The sequence below is a fragment of the Battus philenor genome, unplaced genomic scaffold (assembly GCF_028537555.1).
Source record: "Battus philenor isolate CCGP_79_NKW_IND1 unplaced genomic scaffold, ilBatPhil1.0.hap1 SCAF_24, whole genome shotgun sequence".
NCBI lineage: Eukaryota > Metazoa > Arthropoda > Insecta > Lepidoptera > Papilionidae > Battus > Battus philenor.
In genome coordinates, this window is record NW_027181687.1 from 9,769,494 (window position 1) to 9,790,107 (window position 20,614).

General features: G+C 31.2%; 1 protein-coding gene across 6 annotated transcripts in view; it reads left to right on the forward strand.

The window, feature by feature from the left end:
• Window positions 1–20,614, forward strand: part of LOC137924595 (uncharacterized) — a 71,941-nt gene that overhangs the window by 32,768 nt on the left and 18,559 nt on the right. The window contains exon 1 of one of the 6 annotated variants that reach the window (XM_068768003.1): window positions 15,242–15,391. The exons of 2 other annotated variants lie outside the window; for them this stretch is intronic. In XM_068768003.1, coding sequence (XP_068624104.1) covers window positions 15,286–15,391 — 106 coding nt within the window. In that variant the 5' untranslated portion in view covers window positions 15,242–15,285. Of the gene's footprint in view, window positions 1–15,241; window positions 15,392–15,836; window positions 16,243–18,142; window positions 18,272–18,638; window positions 18,779–20,614 lie in introns of those variants that run through there. 3 more of the 6 variants (XM_068768005.1, XM_068768007.1, XM_068768008.1) reach the window with 3 other exon arrangements.

Here is a 20,614-nt window from a genome sequence, read left to right on the forward strand (position 1 = left end):
ATCAGAAAATGATGATAGAAGCGGCAGTCCTATGTCAAGCTCTGGACGTCCTCCAGCAAAAATGTGATGATAACGATGTTCAAAATATTATAATAAACATCAATCTGTGTCAATTGCTCCATATTTCCCTATTTTGACGTCACCCAAGATAACAATGTCTAGCTAATGATCAGCCATATCTGATCAGGTCTATAAATAAAATTTCCGCTTGATACATTCTAAATAACAGGAATCCCTAGTTATCACCTTAATTTGTAATGTGCTACATTAAAAGCTAATTATGATAAGAACGCTAGATTACATAACGTTATCTGCTATAGCGTGTAGATAAGAAATTAATTTGGCGCGATTTAGTACAGTCTGTCGCCGATCATAAAGCTCTCTTTACGAGGAAATGTAAATGTACACAAATTGAATGGGATGTCTAGTATTGTTTATAGGTTTAAGAAGTGTACACATTACTTACAAAGATAAAAATAAAATTCATTTATTTAACATTAGAACTTCTAAGAGGACTCTTATTGATCGCCAAATAATGTTAAATATTTTTTTTTTTTTTGCTTCTAATCTGCCTTGCAAGGTGTTGTAAATGTGGAGATGAAACAGAAAGAAACTCCACACTAACACATCTTTAAAACATGTTTAACAATACCGATTTACCTATATATACTTGCTAAAATAAATAGCTTAAATGAAAACAAAATTATCAAGTGACATCATCGCCAAGGATTCTTGTCATTTGAATATTATTATAACAAACTTTTTCCTTAAATGTGCGTTTCTAATTTAATAAACGGTAATTCAATAATGTTTCGCAGTATGTAATATATTCAAAATATATATTTTTAATGTCAGCAAATATCATCGGCACCAGAAAGATTATTAAATCAAATTTAAATTTAAATTCTAAAAATCTTGCTTAAATATTGAAAGATTACATAGCTAATTAACATTAAAAAAGACTGAGAGACGAACACTGGCGAAAAAAAAGTTAAAAGAAAATATACTTTAAAAAAAAACAGATGACTTTCTTTCGCCTTTTATTTTCAAGTTTATGACATTTCTCTTCTGAACAGGTGATAGACTGATCTTAACGTATGTATAATAAAAGTTAATATATATAAATATCAATTTGAATTAGAATTTATTGTTTACCAATGTAGCCTCGTAAACAATAACCTTCCATGACGTCACCTTTTACGATTCGAACCAATGCAAATATGTATTTGAAAATGTGAAGTGCGTGTAAACTGGGTCATAGCAAAATGGCGGACCATTCAAATTCAAGTTACTTTAATGAACAATGCACTGTTCTAAATTTAAAATTATTTGCATAAATACATATTCCTTTTAAGTATTGCGAACTATTTTTTTTTTACTATATGAGTTTTTAGTTGTATAATATCTTTTCATTTCGCCACAGAAATAATAAATTTAAGAAGTACTTTAAAGAAAAAAACATAAAAAGATTTTATTATAGTGTGAATGATTTTTCAGTGAAATTAAAGCTTGGGATCGAAGTGTCTTCAACTGTATTAATGATGCAGTAAAAGTGACAACAAAAAATAACAGTTTGATTTTGTTGTGAACTTTTTCAAATCAGGACACGCCTGGAACTTTCGTTACTTAAATAACAAGATACCTTCATAGAGGTCTGGGTTTATAGTTTATATTTGGTTTATAGTTCTCATGGATTCTGGCTTTCTCTCTTCAACTTCACTGTAAAAGATCCTATCTAGTTTTTAACATGATTAAACAAACAAATTACTAGGCATTAAGATTCAAGGGCACTTGGAAGGACCTCGCCAAAATGTATGACTGTTGTAAGACTTGCATTACTATCACTTCTAGAAGCAAAGAGAAAAGAAAATGGAAGAAGCTATAAAAGCATCTTCTTAATACAGTTGGATAAAACCAGTCCGGTATTTGGCGAAATCTCGTGTAATTTTGTAACCCTTGACAATGGCGTGGAATAGTTTTAATTATGAAAATTACTCAAATGAAATGTATAGATATACAGGTGATTGGTTATAGTAGTGTCGTATATATGTAAAAGTTTTAAAGGATAGGATATATAAGCTCATTTGTTGTCAATTAACATATAGTACATCAGATCCAAAAACCAAAAGGTTAAAAAATAAAAGACGACGTAATGAAAAAGCGTCTTTAAAATTCGATTTAGTAAATATTAAATTAAATCATTGTTAACTAACTGTTCCAGAAAGCTTTGTTCAGAAGTTAACGACCTGTCGTATTCCAATAGAAAAAAACAAATTTACTACTATCACTTTATTCAGGGTGATTAGGAATATATTCCTAAACTCTGTATTTCTATAGAGCATCTCTCACGTGCTATGTGAACGTCCTACCTGTCTCTTCACTCTCTAATATACAAGATCAATTTTAAAGTCATTCAACCCAACGTCACGTGTTCTACTAGCAATCTATTTGCCCTTTATAACAAAAATAAACGTAACGCATTGAAATCATGTGACATAGATTAAATTTTATTCACTGACAGACAATGATAATCTTTCAAAAGTATGCGTATCTGTTTTTATCTATTAAGAACTTTTACATCAAACAGAAGTCAAACGTTACATTGACCCAGTGGTGGATTTCTCATGTTAAAGGTCATTGACATTGATTTCCTCCCAGTTGGGTCGCTGTACAAAGGCTAAACAAAACGCACACACTAGATGATACTGAAATATTGTAGAATATAAAAAATAAAACCAAATATCATCATCAAAAGAGGTCGTTCATTGCTTGACATATGCATCCTTTATTGATTGCAATCGTCGCCTTCCGAGGATCCTCACAAGGTCGTCTATCTTGTCGGCGAATGCCCTATACTGCGCATGCTGGTCCATGGTCCTCGCTATAGAACCTTAAGGATTCAGTGGCCATCTGTATTGCGCACTATACGACCTGCCTATAATAACTTCTTTGTACTTCCACTAGGCTATGTGGTAGATTTCAGTTCCTCTACGGATCTATTCATTCCTGTATCAATTTATAAATCATTTATAATTGTTCAAAATAGTACCCTTGACAATCTATGCATCGTTGGATTATGTAAAACCATTGCTAGAAGCAGTGAGCCCACTCCTCTTTGAAAGTCTTTCTCAAAGCATTTTCTTAGCCTCCGCTTCTTCGATGTATTGAAACTGAATTCCTTAAAGTTTTTTTTTTATTTTTGGAATAAATGAAAATTACATATCAGAAGGTTGAACTTATAAGATGAATCCAGAATTCCCCACCTGCTATAATCAAATATTAGGTTGTCCATTTGACCGAGTACACTGGTGCTTTATGCTTAATACTATATACTAAGAAAAACTCTCATCACTAAACATACTGATCAAAGTCAGTTAGATGTTTTTATTTATTATTGTATTATATTTATAATATGTATTAGACCTTATTTATTATAAGTATATATGTTATACACTTATGTATGTATGTTTAAGTATGTACGTCTATGAATGTTTATGTTCGTTTCTTTGTAAATATGCATTTTTTGTACACGTCAAATACCCATTATTAGTAATTTTACCTTTTCCATACTAGGGTTGTCTGTAAGAGATTGCCTTGTGTGATAAGACCGCCCATTGTACCTTTTTATATATTATTGTAAAACTTATTAAAAGTATCTTAATGCGTACAATAAAGAATATTAAATAAAAACATTAAAATTAACCATTGTTTACTATACGTTTTTGTATTTTCAGTAATTATTGACCTGTCGCATTCCAAGAGAATTTTAGAGTGATCGTTTTATACAGGGTGATTGGAAGTAGGGAAGCAAAAGCTTTTAAGCTTTTTAATTACAAATTAATGATATATTTACCTCTATAAAACTTTTATACTTGTAATCAAACACCGTGTATATATTCGAAGACCAATAAGACTAATAAGGATGTTTGTTAAGATTTTTTATTACAGAAATTTAAGAGAACAACGGGCAGGTGATGTGTTGAGTCATTTGCTCGCAATAATATTTCGATCGTGACCAAAGTCACGAGGCAGAATATTGTCTTACGGTGACAAACGCAAATACTGCACAGTTCATATTTGTCCTGCGAATGGCGTATGATTATCATTTATTATGGTTTAATTTATATATATACAACATTATAATAACATATTGTTTGGAATAAACTCACCCTAGGAATTACAAAATCAAAACGTCATATGTTTAAAAACAAATTTCGAGGTATATTGGCAAAAAAATCGTCATAACTTCTGTCTAATGCTAGCGAATGGATAATATGCCCTTCTTAGTGATTTAATAATAAGTATAGTATTTATCGTGTATATACACCAAATGGTATTTAAGAATTATATATTTTTTCTGTGACACACACCGGACTATTTCTTATCTATGCACCACCTTGGGTTGAGTGCTGAAGAATAAGGCATTAAGTTCGCTATTACGCAAGTTGTAGAAATAGTAAATAAATAGATAAATGCTTATTATAACAAACGTGAAATAAGTACAAATTAAGCCGGAGAATATTTTCTCTGATCTGATGAAAATCATTTTTATTATTTGTGCGCATGCGTATTCATAGTACTAAGAACAGTAAATCGGGCCACGAAAAGCATACTTATATATCTAATAGCTATCCTCTCGTCATATTTCGAACCTAATGAACGCCCTGGAATTCCTTAAAATCCGTTTTAAGTGAAACAACTTTATGAATTTAGGTAACACACTATTGCACGAATACACTTATACATGTTTAGACGTCTATTTCAAATTAAAACTGTTTATTTTATCTCCGCGAATCGTATCTAAAATTGTATTTATAGTAAGAAAAGGACCAATATTTAGCCACTTCCGCACATGCAGTGGTAGTCGTGCAACTAACTGATTAGTGCCAAACACAGAGTCTAACTCTAACTCTTAGTCTAGCACTAATCGAAGTAACATCACTCCTGAAGATGCCCCGTGGAGGGGTGAAACACGTGTTGAGTAATTTGGCGGTGGCGGTTGTGTGATTTGCATTGTTTGCCGCATACGCATATATCAGCGGGCTGGCGGGCGGTGCATTAGTTGCGCGACTACCACTACATGTGCGGAAGTGGCTAAATATTGGTCCTTTTCTTACTTAGGATGGACTTCCGCAAGGTAACGCCTTATTCCATTAAATATGTATTTATAGTGTACATGTAGGCTTTAGCCATCTTCTGGGGTATATCCCCGGTAGAACGAAGGACAAATAACAAGCCGTCTGTTCTTAAATATCTCATGTGCGTCTTGTCAAGCGAGCCCTCGCCGTCTCAATGATCAGCCGGCGGCAAGTATTTCCGCAAACACTATAGTAATCAAATAAAACCGGACGTTGCAACGGTACAGCGAACATCCAGTGTATTGTTGTTGATTACAAAACGGTTGGTTGGTTATTTTTTATGCGCCGGGAAAGTTGCGATCAGCTGATTAGTTTGCCAACGTCGGTGTATTCACTAAAATATAATGTAGAATATTTCATAAAGGGTTTTACCAACGAACACCGTCTTTTTGATATGGGCACCACTGCCATTCTTGTCACGGCGTACCTGTGCATGTCCGACCACCGTGGCCGGTGTGACCACCGGATAATTCTATTTAAAATTTTCATGGCTAATTATACACTTCTAAAAATAATATAAAGGTTTTCGTCAGCCGCACGTATCAAATGCCACATTACGTTATGTAGTGATCGTTCTATACATCGAATCGCATGTCAAATGTCGTTCGGGACCCGCAGGTTAATAATTGTTAGAAAGGTTTGCTGCTTCTATTACAACATGTACACAGTTGTAGCCAAGATGCCGCAAAACCATCACTGAAGTCACCTAGAGTTAGAAGAAAGTCATAGAAGAGAGTATAAAGGGGAACAAACAGGTTTGATAAACAAATATAACCTATATAGAAACGGACTGTCATAGACTATTTAATCTGTATAGAACTTTAGTATACTACTAAGAACATTAATAAAATTAAAATATTTAATTTTAAATAAATGCATAATGTATAAGAAAGTAAAAAAAGACTAATATAAAGTAATACAGAAAATGTATTACCTGTAGAATTTGGTGAAGGAAGGCGACAATAGTGAGGTTAGGTATGAACCTAACAAGGAATGAAAAGGAATGAAATAATATGTGAGGAATAAATAAAAAAAGAATGATTTACATTATGGAGGAATGATATAAATGATAGAATTCTTGTCTAGCATTATTCCTGTGTACCCAGGACAGGAGAAGTACAAGAGGCCCCTAATAGTGGGGACAATAAAAAAAACAGTGCAGTCAACCAAAAAAATGAATAGCATCAACTCCTGGAATCAGACTCCAGTAATATTACACTCACGGAATATTGTAAAAGACTCCATTACCCAAAAACCTATTTAACGTTACCGAAAGGAGATAGCCGATATTTGTTTTCAATGTCATCAATCTTCAGAAGAGAAAAGTTATCTCACGTACTTAACGAAAGATCTAATAGATAAATAGATACGGAGATGATAGCGCCTTATCAAACCGAACGAGCAATCGTGATTTATTGCAGGGCCGGAAAATGGCTTCTATAAATAAGTAAAATAATACTTTTTAAGATCATCGATAGGTCAGAATCTCCAAGGACATACGACAAAAATAATCTCCTTCATCTTATTATTTAAATATTTAATGGAATCAGGCGTTACTTCGCGGAAATCTGTTCTAAGTAAGACAAGGACCAATATTTAGCCACTTCCGCACATGCAGTGGTAGTCGTGCAATGAAATGCACCGCCCGCCAGCCCGCTGATAAATGCGTATGCGGCAAACAATGCGAATCACACAACCGCCACCGCCAAATTACACCCGATTAGTGACAAACACAGAGTGACTCTGTGTTTGGCACTAATCGGTGTAACATAACTCCTGAAGATGCCCCGTGGAGGGGTGAAACACGTGTTGAGTAATTTTCAGAAGGAACTACATATTGGTCGTTTTCTTTCTTATTATTTAAATTTTAGTTAAAGAACAGCCTAAGAGTAGAGAGAAGTTGTCTAGCCTCTCTAAGCTCTTTCTGCTACTATATCTTTTGTATTATCTTTCGTCATAGTCCTGGTATATAACTTTTCATTATTAGTGCGATGAAATGCTATACAAAATGATTGGAAATATACGTAAAAGCTTCACAATCCTTGCCGCTTAGTAACTACGTAGTTACCGCAGTTCTTTCTCCCTAGTTATGTCCCTGAATGATCGTGTGAAAAGGAGAAGTTTATTAAATTTTCCTTAATAGTTTTGTATCTCGTGAAAAATTTCCATTACACAGTGAAAGGCTCTTTAAGCTTTGATAAAGGTTGTATATAAGTAAGAATATTGTGAAAGTGACTATAAAAAAACTAAATCTAATTAAGTAAAGTTTGTGTCTAACGAAGAGAAAATGATATTTGGAAATTTTGCTACAACTGACGAAAAGATGCAAAATAATCTGTTACTTCACAGGACTTTTCTACTTATAAAAAAAAAGATCCAGGGAGTAAAAATTATCTCTCTGAAACCTAAAAAAATATTTGGAGAGTATCGTGGGGAACAGAGCTTACTCTCCTCGTCAACAAACCAACCAGAGCCAAATTAAGAGCAAAATATGATGTCAGTCGTACTTATATGTGATGTCACGCTAATAATCAGGTGACTAGGATAAAACTGAACTTCTATGGAAAAAAAAAGTTTAGCTTTATCGAAGTTAGGCCACCTAGATACCTGAATTTACGTCATAAACCACTCGTGTTCCCTCCATCCCTTTTACCGACACATTATTACAGATAAGATATAGCTATCTGCTATATTAGAGTGCTTTTTTAATAATTGGCCCCCTTTGTTGGTATCAGTTCACGTTGTAATGCTAGTCGGTAACCATAACCATTTTTATGTTAAATATGTTATAGTGACGTTTAAAATGACAGATAATAAATAATTATTAGTAAAATAGCAGTATTCGCAGTGACGTTTATTTATTAAAAATAGAACTTGTGAAAAAGCTTAGAGCATATTAAAACTATTTCGGTAATTGAACAATTAAAATGGACTCTTCGATTTTGTTTCTTCTACCGAGTATTTTTATTGGTATTCTACTTTTAAGTGTTTGCGTTAGACATTGCGCTGTGATTTGTTTTGGTAAGCTTATAAAATTATTTTCCTGTTTGACATGTCATCAAATCTCAAGAGAAATGGATTTTATAATATAAACATTATTTTCATGTCACGAATTTTCGTACAACTTATTTCTTTAAGATCTCTTTACAACATATAATATCTTAAACTAACTTTAATATAACTAATTCAAGTAATTTGTTTTCGAATTTCCACATCAGCAAGATATACTTTTACTAAACATGTGCAATAACACAAAAAAAAAAATTTGCTAATATTTTCTGTCGGGCGCTTTCCTTTTTCTTGTTTTGTACTTGATTATTTATCAATGCCTCAATATAAGTGATATAATCAATTTAGTCCCATGAACCTGAAGTTATTCATGAATTATAATCTAGTTTATCTACCTACGACCCTGTTGATAATTTGTAATCATAATTAATCACGTAATAATTTTTTTGATTACAAACCTGTAAACAATTACTTCTCGTGACGGAAAGTTTCTTGTTTTTATCAATATAATCATGCTTTCTTTTGTGTACCTGAGTAACTTGATAACATAATGTATAAAATTTAATGAATTTTCATAACTGGATTTTATTACAAAGTGTTATATAATAGTTTATTACAGTAGCGTATGAGAAATATAATTTCTCATTTATCTTTTTAAATTTTATTCTTGGATATCCCAACTGAAAACAATATGTTGTTATAAACACAGTATAGGGCTTATCTCAGATTAACGCAAGAGATAACATATATATTTTAGCATTCTCTTTGACGAGTAAACTGACGTCATGTCCGAGAAAATCAACAACGCGGTGACATCAAATGATTACAGAGTTAGTCGTAATTTCGGCTTCGGGGGATAGCTTCTCACCAGAGATCACCTTAGACGCACAGAGTCATAAAAGTATTCCGGGGAAATCGCTCTCCATTACAAATAGAGTCCCAAAATCAGCTCTTAATAAGTTAAACACATATAGTGTTTAATTTCGTTTTTTTAAATAAGTCACTTTTTAATGAAACTTGACTTTTGTTAAACACTCTTCTTTTTAATTATATATAATAATAATCTAAATGTTTATAAATGTCTACTTTTATTCTTTTATAACTAGTATTCACTGTATTACAAAATCACGGGTCTCATTTGAACCACGGTTAAAATATACAGCAAATATGTACAATGATCTCAATGCTAAAAATCCTGGCCTTTATATTTTTGTTACATCGCTATGCAAGTTTTGAAAAGTTGCGATATAATATTTACCTGATGAATATGAACATTTACATAATTTTTTATTTAATTTATAATATATAATTATTTTATATGGTACTTTATTTAACGTCTAAACTGTTATAAATCATGCTGTGTTTATTATATTCTTATAATGTTATGATATTATGAATATTGTACAAACCTTCATGCTCTTGTTTGAAATGTTTATTTATTAACTATAACTCTTAACTGTAATTTTTTTAAATCATGTACTTTTAGTAAACAAACAAATAAAAATAAACATAAAAATAGGTATAATAATATGTGTTTAAGAAATATTTATTTTAAGAGGTTACGAATGACAGTTAAAAATGTTCGCGCCATAAATGATCGCACAGATTATATTCAATAATGCGACCGGCGTTCGGGTCACATGTCAATTGAATAATTGTATCCTCTTTTAGTCGTACCGTTAGAACATCTCAGAAATTACAAAATAAGTTCATATTTTTTTATTTTATAATAATAACGAATATTTCAACCGCTATTGGAAATTCTTAAGGGAAGCATGTGACCGGCTGTGGACATCCTAGGGCTTAAATGATGATGATCACCATTATTAAGATGATGTGAATATAAGCCTGGTTCTAGCAATTGCTGAAAAATATTCATTCATTTCTCGCTCTTTCACTCTCTTACTATTCTTTATATTTACAATAAGACCGCAAGGAGACAGCCTGCGTCCAACGTATTCCGATTACCTTTACAATGGCGTCTGTTCTCCAGGGTGTTCACCAGGGTGGAAGAGGAAATTACTGATAAAATAATATTAATAAATCATTTATTGACAGAAAAAGTTGAAAAACAATTATTATTATTTTCCAGTAACATACTAATAATCTTTTGGTACAAACAGATAAAAAATGGTACACTTAAAAGTTGATAACTGCAGTAGTTTGCGGAGATTATCCTCGTATTAAAAAAGTTGTTATGAGCCCAAAAATTAAAATAGTTAAAATACTTTTCAAATTATGTAAAGCATATATATGCAAGTGTGTGAATGTGTTTAAAAGTATGTGTATAAGTATGCATCTAACAAAAAAATTATACAAATGAACGAAATTATATACAATTTAAGATTTTTTTTTTATCTGCTTTCATTAATAAGTCTTCACTCCAGTTTAAATTGTTGAATTCGTATAAGTGACAAAGTCATTTATTACTTTTTTAATTTGTAGTTTAATGTGGTTTTCCGTGAACATAAAAGTAAATAGAACAGTCGTATTGACAAGAACTTATGTAATAAATATTTTGCAATTTTAATATTTCTTTTATCATCATCATATCGGCCTATAGACGCCCACTGATAGGCATAGGCCAACCCAAAAGATTTCCACGAGGACCGCATCCATCCTTGACTATGTCATCAGTTTAGCTCTCCTTTCGTCATCGTTGTTTCACCTCATAGACGCCCACTGCAAGTGATAGGATACCCCCAAGGATATCTATGGGGGGATATACCATAATCGCAACGCCTAGCTAGCGGGTTGGCGATCCCTGGGTGTTATGGTACGCAAAGAACGCTGCTGTCCATCTTCTGGATACTTCTTAGTGAGCAATGGCAATCCCAATCCTAATCCTTTTATAAACAGACCAACAATAATGCAATATATATACATTTGTGTGTCATGTTTATATTAAATGACGTTTTGACATGTGAATACAGATCCAATAAACTTTTTACCAAAAACTATTTATTAATGAAAGTGTATGAAGTCTTTTTTTAACATTAATGTACTATCATTTATAAATTACTATGTGTAATTGGAATCGAGTTATTATAAGTATAATAGTGAGTATCATATTTAAAACAAAATATATGTATTTTGAAAAAGCTTGTATAGCTTTATTTCATATCATATAAACGATACGATCCTAATCCACTCGCCTGGTTCAACTGATGTAATTCAAGACACTCGGACTCCAAACCTTATATCTTATGGCCGCTGTTGTTGAGGGCGTCTTGTACATCCCGTCTTGGGTACACAGGACATTATTTTTCTAAATAAGTTTATCACTTAATAACTTTATTAACATTCTCATCTTTTCTCCGTCTCGATCTTTCTTTCATTCGTCACATAATCTATAGTTCCTTTCTATACTTTATTTTCTTACATCGCCTTTACCTTCAGAATACAACATAACACATTTTTATTTTTGTTTTATTTTTATATTTACTACTTTATTTTTGCATTTCAGTTTTTACTTTACACTTTCCTATTTTATTTTATTCTAAATTCCATATTCTCACAATTTGTACCACATTTTGCTGTTATCTGACTGGCACTTTTTAAAATTTACGTCATTTATAACCTTTTTCCAGTACTCTAAGATGATGCGTCTTTTTACGTCTTCTATCAGCATGACAAGTTGCCCTCCTCTAAACAGACCCTAAACATTAACGCTAAGCATCCTAAATCATGATAATTGAAAAAAAGATATTTTTTTTGTAACCAGTACTAATCTAGGTCACAGTTTATAATGAACAAAACTAAACGTGATATAATAATAACGTCTCAGATACCAGAGACGGTACTAACACTACCTTGTCGTATCATGTGAATACGATTGCAATTGAAGATAGTTACACTATTCCAACTATAATTAAAACTGTATTAAATTTTTAGGTAGTACTTCAGGCACGTACTTTATCATCATCATATCAGCCGATCGCTGCCCACTGCAAGGCATAAGCCTCTTTCAAAGATCACCTCGACGATCGGTCTTGCGCTGTCCAGCATCCAGTGACATTCTGCAACCTTACCCTCGCTAAACCTACCGACTTGTGGCCGCCACTCGAGAATCTTTCGGCCCCAACAGCCGTTGGTTGCGCGAGTAATATGTCCACCCACTGTCATTTCAGACGAGCACTTCTTTACACTACGTCGGCGACATTGGTTCTTCTAGGGATCTCTTTATTTAGATATCGCAACGAAACTCTGAGCATAGACCTTTCTGGTGCTCCCTAGAACTATCCTGTAATGTTTATCATAAACCACAACGTCTCAAGCCCATAAGTCATCACCGGCAGCACTGTCTTTAACATAACCATCATTATTCCAGCAATACAACGTTCACTGTTGGACGTGGATTTCCGTCTGGACCGGTTGAAACCCAGTCGCATCCTGCTTTCACCTTGTGGGCAAAGAGATTCACGCTTCGCTTACCAATGCGTGGTCTCCATCTCCAAAACCTTAAGACTCCAGCAGCCTACTATACTGCACATTATATGGCTTGCACAGTGCTCCTTTAAACTTGCCAAGTTACTAGGCTATGTCGATTACTTTTGTTTGTCGACGGGTTTCCTCATTTCTAATTCGACGTGCTTATATGACTGAACTTACTTAGTGTTCCTAGGTACCAATCATAATATTTTGCAAGCGAATTTCAATTTATTATTATCTCACTTTAAGAACTTAGTTATGTAGATTATGAGGACTAATATATTGTGAAAATATATTTTTTTTTAAATAAATTAACATACAAATTGATATAAGGTGGTGCAAAATTAATGTCATAATGTGAACGCATTCTAATTTTTACAAATGGCGCCAAACGTCACTGTGATTTGAAATTTATGAGGCGAGGGTTTTTATGAATATTTTACAAATTATTATAATATATAATAACTAAATATTATGATATAATAACTTGTTAAAACTTTGAAACCTTTTTCAACATTTATTAAAAGAAAAATTATTCCTATTTAGAAATGGTATTACTTACTTTAATATTAATTAAACAGAAAACCAAGTTGTTTTAGTAATTACAATATGCAAATTAGGTGTTTAATATACATGAATTAGAAAAAAAACTAATTGATAACATTTCTTAGTTACGATACTTGAAAAATTAATTCTATTTCTTGGTAACGCCTCATTTAACTATGTTATCTGTTGATATGTAGAATATAATGTACATGTTGTTGTTCACTGTTACTGGATATATGTTTTCGAAATGTACATTGTATTTGCGGAGAGTGGTAGCACAGTTTTAAAGTCTGAAACTTGAATTCTAGGATACAAACGTATGTAATTCACATTTTTGCATTGCAAGTTTCCAGAGTATGGACAGCAGCGTCCTCTGCGTAGCACTATAATAACACTAACTATCGAGACTTCCGTTAACATCGTCGGGGTAACTGCTGCATATATGACATCACTTACCCTGCCATGAAGGCTTTTTTTCTTAATTAATGACTATATTAAACAGATAACAAATATATGTAAAAAAAAATAATTTTCATAATCCTTGGTCATGCTTATAGTTTGATAAGGTTTATATCTATTTTAATTTTTTATGAATTTCGTAATGCTGTCTAGAAAATTTTATGAAAAAAAATTGAGCAGAAAGTTAAGAAAATATAATAACCGTCGAAATTGCGTATTCAACGGATCACTTTGAAATTGGCGCTTTTGACAGTTCACACGCGGCAAATCTATAATATCGTTTGACAGCTGCATCTTTCAGTTTTTTTTTATTTTTAATTTAATTACGTGATCAGGAAGTGTGATTTTTATCTATTGGAATGTGAAAAGCCACCAAGTTCTGGCAATACACATTCTGATGAGATAAGTAAGATTGTGTACAGCGATATTTACAAGATTTCCCATAAATCATGGTCAATACGAAATCTGTATTTTCGAATAGCTAGAGACACACGCCATTAACGTCATCACGGTAATTAATTAATTAACATTGGACAGTTAATACCTTTATATATTTACTTATATTTATTGTTACACTAGAAGAGAATATTTGTCACCTAAACATAATGTGTTTAACATGAATAATGGTGTAAACCCAAGTAAGGTAATTTACAATAATTCAAAAAGTTTCTCGTTAGAATCGTTAAAATTTTTACAGTTAATAAAAAGACATTGTATTATGTACCACGTACCTATAAAACGTGAGTTTATTTTTGCGGAAAATCGAAGTCATTTTGTATGGTTTAAATATATGACGCAATGATACATATAAAATAAACAATTATAAGATCATAGTCTAGACAGATAGATGTATAAGTGACGACATGGTCAAGATCGCTAGAAGTCGCTGGATGTAAGCTTTGGGGGAGGTCTATGTCTTACAGTGGACGAGATGATGATGTAGATGATGATGATATATTAAAACATTCATTTTATTTAACTTCTACCTATCCTGGTAAACTTTCCACTGTCGTAGTCCAATAAAAAATATTAAACGTATAAGTAAGTGCGTAATAGTAAGAGTGAGTGATATATATTGTTTTATTTCTTTAATAATAAACATCAATTTCTCACAAAAAGAAGACTTTCTATCTTGTGTATTGCAAGAGAATAAATTTTTATTGTAATGCTATATGGTTCATTATATTTTTTAAAACATGTTTTTTTTTCATGGTGATTTACGTTAAATGTTTTACAGCAAGTGACAGATGTTGTAATTTACTCTGTGGTAATTGAAAAATGATATTGTTTTCAATGTTTTCTTCCCAATATTTGTATTTTTCTGTCCGTTACAATCTCTCTTATGACTTAACGGAAATATGTATGAAAAGTTAATTAAGCCGTTCTTGAGTATTATGCTTAACAACATATTTGGCGTTTAATTTTTATTTATGTTACGAATATTAATCACAGCTCATTCCCGAACTGCTTTATAAAATATCAAAATATCAACATGTGTGTCAAAAAACTGGTCGTCAGTTCAATAGATAATTTACTTAATAAGTTGAATATCTTTATCTAATTGGCGAACACAAAACACAAAGATAATATCAGCTATCAGGATACAATCAAAGCTTACTTATTTTATAGCAGCATTAAATAAACAAAGTGGAAGGGCGATGTGGTTCTTTGTTTTTACGTTCCAAAGAAGTTTATTCATATAATGGAGAGTATAATAATAGTTGTAGTGTTAACGGCTATTCCTGCAGTGGCTATGATGGTAATTTTCATCACCATCGTTCTACTAGTTATGCTGATTATGTGGATACGTGAGTTGTTTCAATATTTATTTTTATAACCTTTGTTTTTAGAATTTTTTATCTTACATTCACCTAAAAACACTAGTAAATTTGATACATCAATCAATTTTGAGTATAACTTTTTGTTGATCATATTTTATATTCATATTTTCGTATGTTTATAATGTTTTGAGTCAAACATTATTAATTTTGATAGACTAATGATTCATATTTTATCTATGTCAAAATTTAAGATTAGAAAAACATTCCGCCATTAGTTAATAATGACATTATAATCATTTTACATTTGCCTAAATGACATATATTTAATTAAGAAGTATTGATAATAGTAAGACTGTAATATTGAATAAACAATACAAGAAAATAATATATTAATTAAGGCGTATTATAAATGGAAAATTTTGTTTTATAACGATATTAGAATATTAGACTAAATTGAGTAATAATAATTTCGACACGCGTCGTCCAATGGAAGCCGAATCACGCTCATTCCTCCGCATTCAAACGTCGAGTGACGTCTTATCGGTTGTTCTTTTAAACAATTCCGTGAATATTTATTTTTTATTTTCATAAATGCATTCGAAAATTGTTGACCGTAAATTATTTCGGATCGTTCCTAAATTAAAAAGTATATCGGCAGTTTACATTTATAATTTAGTTATAGATAAACCAAAGAGGTTGATTAGATAGTGAATTACAATTTGGTGTTTCGATACCTTATTGCGTTTATTTCTTGTGCACCGAGGATTTTGTGTATTATAAAATGGATATAGTGTCGTCTGTTATGATAGGTGTGTTTATATTCATGTGCTTGTATTTATTCTGGCTTTGGTTTTGCTTCGGAACTTGTGTAGAAAGACGTAAGTAATATTTATATAAATAATTATGTATGTACATCACATTTCTAAAGATGTTATATAGTGTATTAACTATTAAATGACGATAAAATAAAATGCCATAAGCAAATATGTATGTAGCATAGCGAAGTAGGATATCGGAAATAGTTCATTATTTCATAGAGCACTTATGTAAATTGACTGTTTGTTCAACGCTTCTTTGTTTAACAACTGAGGGAGAAAGACAACAAATGAGAATGTTAATAAAAACAATATTCTATATTGAGTAAGAATTCTGAAATTTATAAAATATAAATGGTATTTATGCATTGCCCATAATGCATTGAACCCAAAATTAATTACTAAAATTATTCCCCAAAAAGTTAAAGCATAGCTTGTTAGTACTTCAATCAAAAAAGTATAAAACTAATGAAACTAAGTAATTATGAAGTATGATTGTGTATTTGAGCTAATAAACCTATTGATTTCAAAATTAACATTTGTAACTTCTTTATAGGCTTACTGAAAGTATTACTTGCTTACTTTGTATATGATTTTTGAATTCATCATTTATACATAACTTATTTTAATTTATAGAGTATGCGTAAAAGATGTAAACCATAAATTGTTATTTTAAATTTCATAATTTATTAAGTTTGATAAAAGCGCCATCTATCGGACAACTGTAAAACAAATATGACAACCGTCCGGCGTTTGCTGTGTTGTGTTTTATTTTTTTAATATCTAATAGATTCAGGAGTTACTTTGCGGAAGTCAATCCTAAGTAAGAAAAGGACTAATATAGAACTACTATCGTTACACGACTACTGCTACATAGCGGAAGTAGCTATATATTAGTCCTTTTCTTACTTATTTTTTAACTAATATATATTATTATTTGTGCAGTAAACCTAATATTTTGAACACTTCAAACGTTAGTTTATAATGTAGTAAAACATAATAAAAGTTTTCTAAATGCTTGTTCATTAATGATTATAATTAATAATTGAAGAAATATAAACAAAGGATGGAAATGATGCTGTGTGATGTTCCCAGTTAGAACCTATCTTTGTGGATAGAATCATCACAATATTGTAGCTAGTGTAGTGTTAAAACATTGTTGGCTTCCTTCAGATTGTACTCCGGTAGTTAAGAAATTTCTGAGTCTCGTAAGTTTTGTCTTAAGGCGATAGGAGCGTAGGCAGTATTGCGCAGGATTTTTTTATAACAAAAGTATGCTTTATGCTTCGTTTCGTACTTTAGTTGTATACGGGGAATGTTAGTCGGCTTTTAAGAAAAGAAATTTTATACGTAATAATGTGTACACCCTACTTATTTACAATGATTTTTAAATAACGCCGTTCACCAAGATCAATAAATACTCTTTTTTACGCAAGTTAATTAAACTTTTAATACGAATTCCTACAATTTTTATAATTGAAGTATTCACAGTGCTTATAGAAACATCTATACAGCAACAAAATGCAATTGGAATTTAACCTATGGATTGAATTTTGACTGTAAACTAGTTTTTATTTTTGGAAGATCATGCATTGTTTTCATTTTATAAATAGTTATGCAATATGGATTTTATTATTACTTCTTTTGAATGGTTTATGGGAAAATGTTTAGCTATTAATTTTACACGATCTTTTTGCAAGAGTTTCTTAGAAACTTATTTACTGTGTAAAAAAGTGTGGAATATACAAATTAAGTTTTAGCATCTTTCGTGGTTCAATCATCAATTGCGTTGTACATATATAGCTTGACCATTTGTAAGAGGTTACTATAACCATATTGTTACACTTCAGAATAAGTGTGCTATTAATCTTTCGATAAAGCAACGAAGATATCGTGAGTTAAATCCGTTGTGTATTATTTTTCGCGATAAATAATTCATTTATGTTATTAACCGTATAACACTGGCCGCATTTCTTTTTTAATCTGTGAACTAATTTCAAAATGGACGCCAATTTGATAACTTTTTTGATTTTCATGGCTGTGAATGTGTTATTGTTTTGGTTGCTATATGGTTTATTGATTCGATATTTTGGTAAGTAGATTTATATATATATTATTTAACAGATGAGACACGAAATATTATGATATGAAAATGAAATAAAAGTATTAATTTCTTCTTTAACAAATATATGACACATTTCTTTTTTAATTTTTTGTGACATGTTTTTTAAAAGAATTATATTAAAAAATAGAACATAATTAAAAGTGATATCTATATATAAATAAATGTTTCGAAAGAAATTTTCCTTGTGATTAAATTTTGAACAGAGATCGGAGTCACTCAACGGATATCTTTTTTATCGTTCTTTATCGATTTATTATAAATTATATCCACAGATAACATTTATTTTCGTGGTTCTTTTATAGCTTATCATTGAACAAAGTTATTTATTGAATTGACGATTTAATTACTAATCGTTGTGTTCGTATTGTGTGTTGTGCAATAAGGGAACAGAATTTTAAAATATGCATTCTTCCTATACTGTTTGGTTGGCGATTTTTGTTTTTATCTTAGTCTTCGTCGCGTATGGCCATTTGAGTGAGTAATTCATTGTTACATATTTAGATACGGTTAATTCATTTGTTATACTTAATAAATGTATTGTTTATTTTACATAAATCTATGCATCTAATTGGCATGATACAAAGAGCAATTTATTCCTTAATTTTTTTAAAACGTACTTCATTATTTCGTCGGAAAATCATTAAAGTTATTTGACTCATGATAAAATATTATCTATTTATACGATAATAATGAAATTTGTAGTGTAGTAATAAAATTTGGCTTTAGTTAAGCTTCAAATTATAAAATAAACTTTCCGAGTTTAGTATTCGGAGTAGAATAATCAATTTTATACAGCGCCATCTACCGAGTTTTTCAGACACTATGTCGACTCCTAGAATAATCTATATAAACAGGATATCCCCATCCGGTTAATTAACTTAGTGTTTTTTCTTCCTAACTGCTCCTTTCAATGAACGTATGTATACTTACTACTTATATATATTATATTTTTTAGAAAATAATTCTAATACTTAGCAATAGTGCCTAATAGTAATACATTTCTTATTATAACTTATTTAATGGATCAACGCCATCTATCGACTAATGGCAAAAACGTGTATTTTGTCAAGCAGTGTTTATCAAGGAATTTTATTATCGTTATCAGACTACACGCGTTACAGATTAATTTATTAAAGATTTTTTTTAAAACGTCCGTGATTTCATTTCCATTTTTATATTTTATTGCTGTAGTAATAATTATAAATGGAGATTGGTTAAAGGTTTAAAAGCTTTAAAATGTAGCTTATTTGTCGGCGAAAAGCTTTTAAGGCTTTTTACACCTATTTCTGATCATTCTGTATAAACTGGTTACTTTGTAAAAAAAAAATATATTGACTCGCGACAGGCCAATAACTTTTGGTTCTGTAGGGATAGATAGTCAATTTTCATTAAACCGAGACTTTTTTTACAAAAAAGTTATACAGAAATGTACAATGTTCTATTCTATTGTTTAGCATATTTAGGAATCGATTTGGGGAGTCTGTGAGTCTGAGCTAGTACTTTGGTGAGTAGCAATTCGCCCGGAGCGTAACCCGCGGAACCGACGCTATGACCATCCGATGTCCCCCACATTCTTGAGTTTCTTGGATGGAACTTCGGATGTTTGTAATGTTTCTGAAGATGTTAATGCTGTTAGCCCTTAGCTTCATCGGTACCGAGTTTCCGGAGCGGAAGGGTCCGTGAACTAGATCGTCTAGATCTAGATCTATAACTAGATAGTTTACTATAAGTAATTTTAGAATGTAGTAATTTGAATTTAAAAAACGTTCTTTATATACATATACAGGTATATATATATATGTATATATGTGTATATGTAAATACCTAATTTCGTCAATTTCGGCTAATTTTGTCGCACGAAATACGACTAACAAAATGTCACATGGGTAGTGTGGGACAGAGATAGTGCTCTACGAAGCCGGAATTAGCCGATGGTCTCTTTTCAAAAGTCGATGTGCAATATTTATCGCCGGGTACTGTACGTCATATATTATTTCTAAAATCATTGATTTTTCGATATGATGTACTACATATTAATTGCTGCGTATGAGGTATACATTCATTTATTAAAAGATTTAATCCCGTATAGGTACACGAGGAATTTATTAAATATTGGAACTTTTTTGTAAGACTTTTACAGAATGATAGGCACGATGATGACGTCATACATTATCGTATTTTGATTAATTATATTAATCCGTTCATTTCCTCTTCGTATCAGTCAGGCTTTCATACAATCGACCAATCATTGTTTTATTTTGTCATCTAATAGAAATTATTTTATTTATTGTTTAAAGTTGTAGTGTTTTT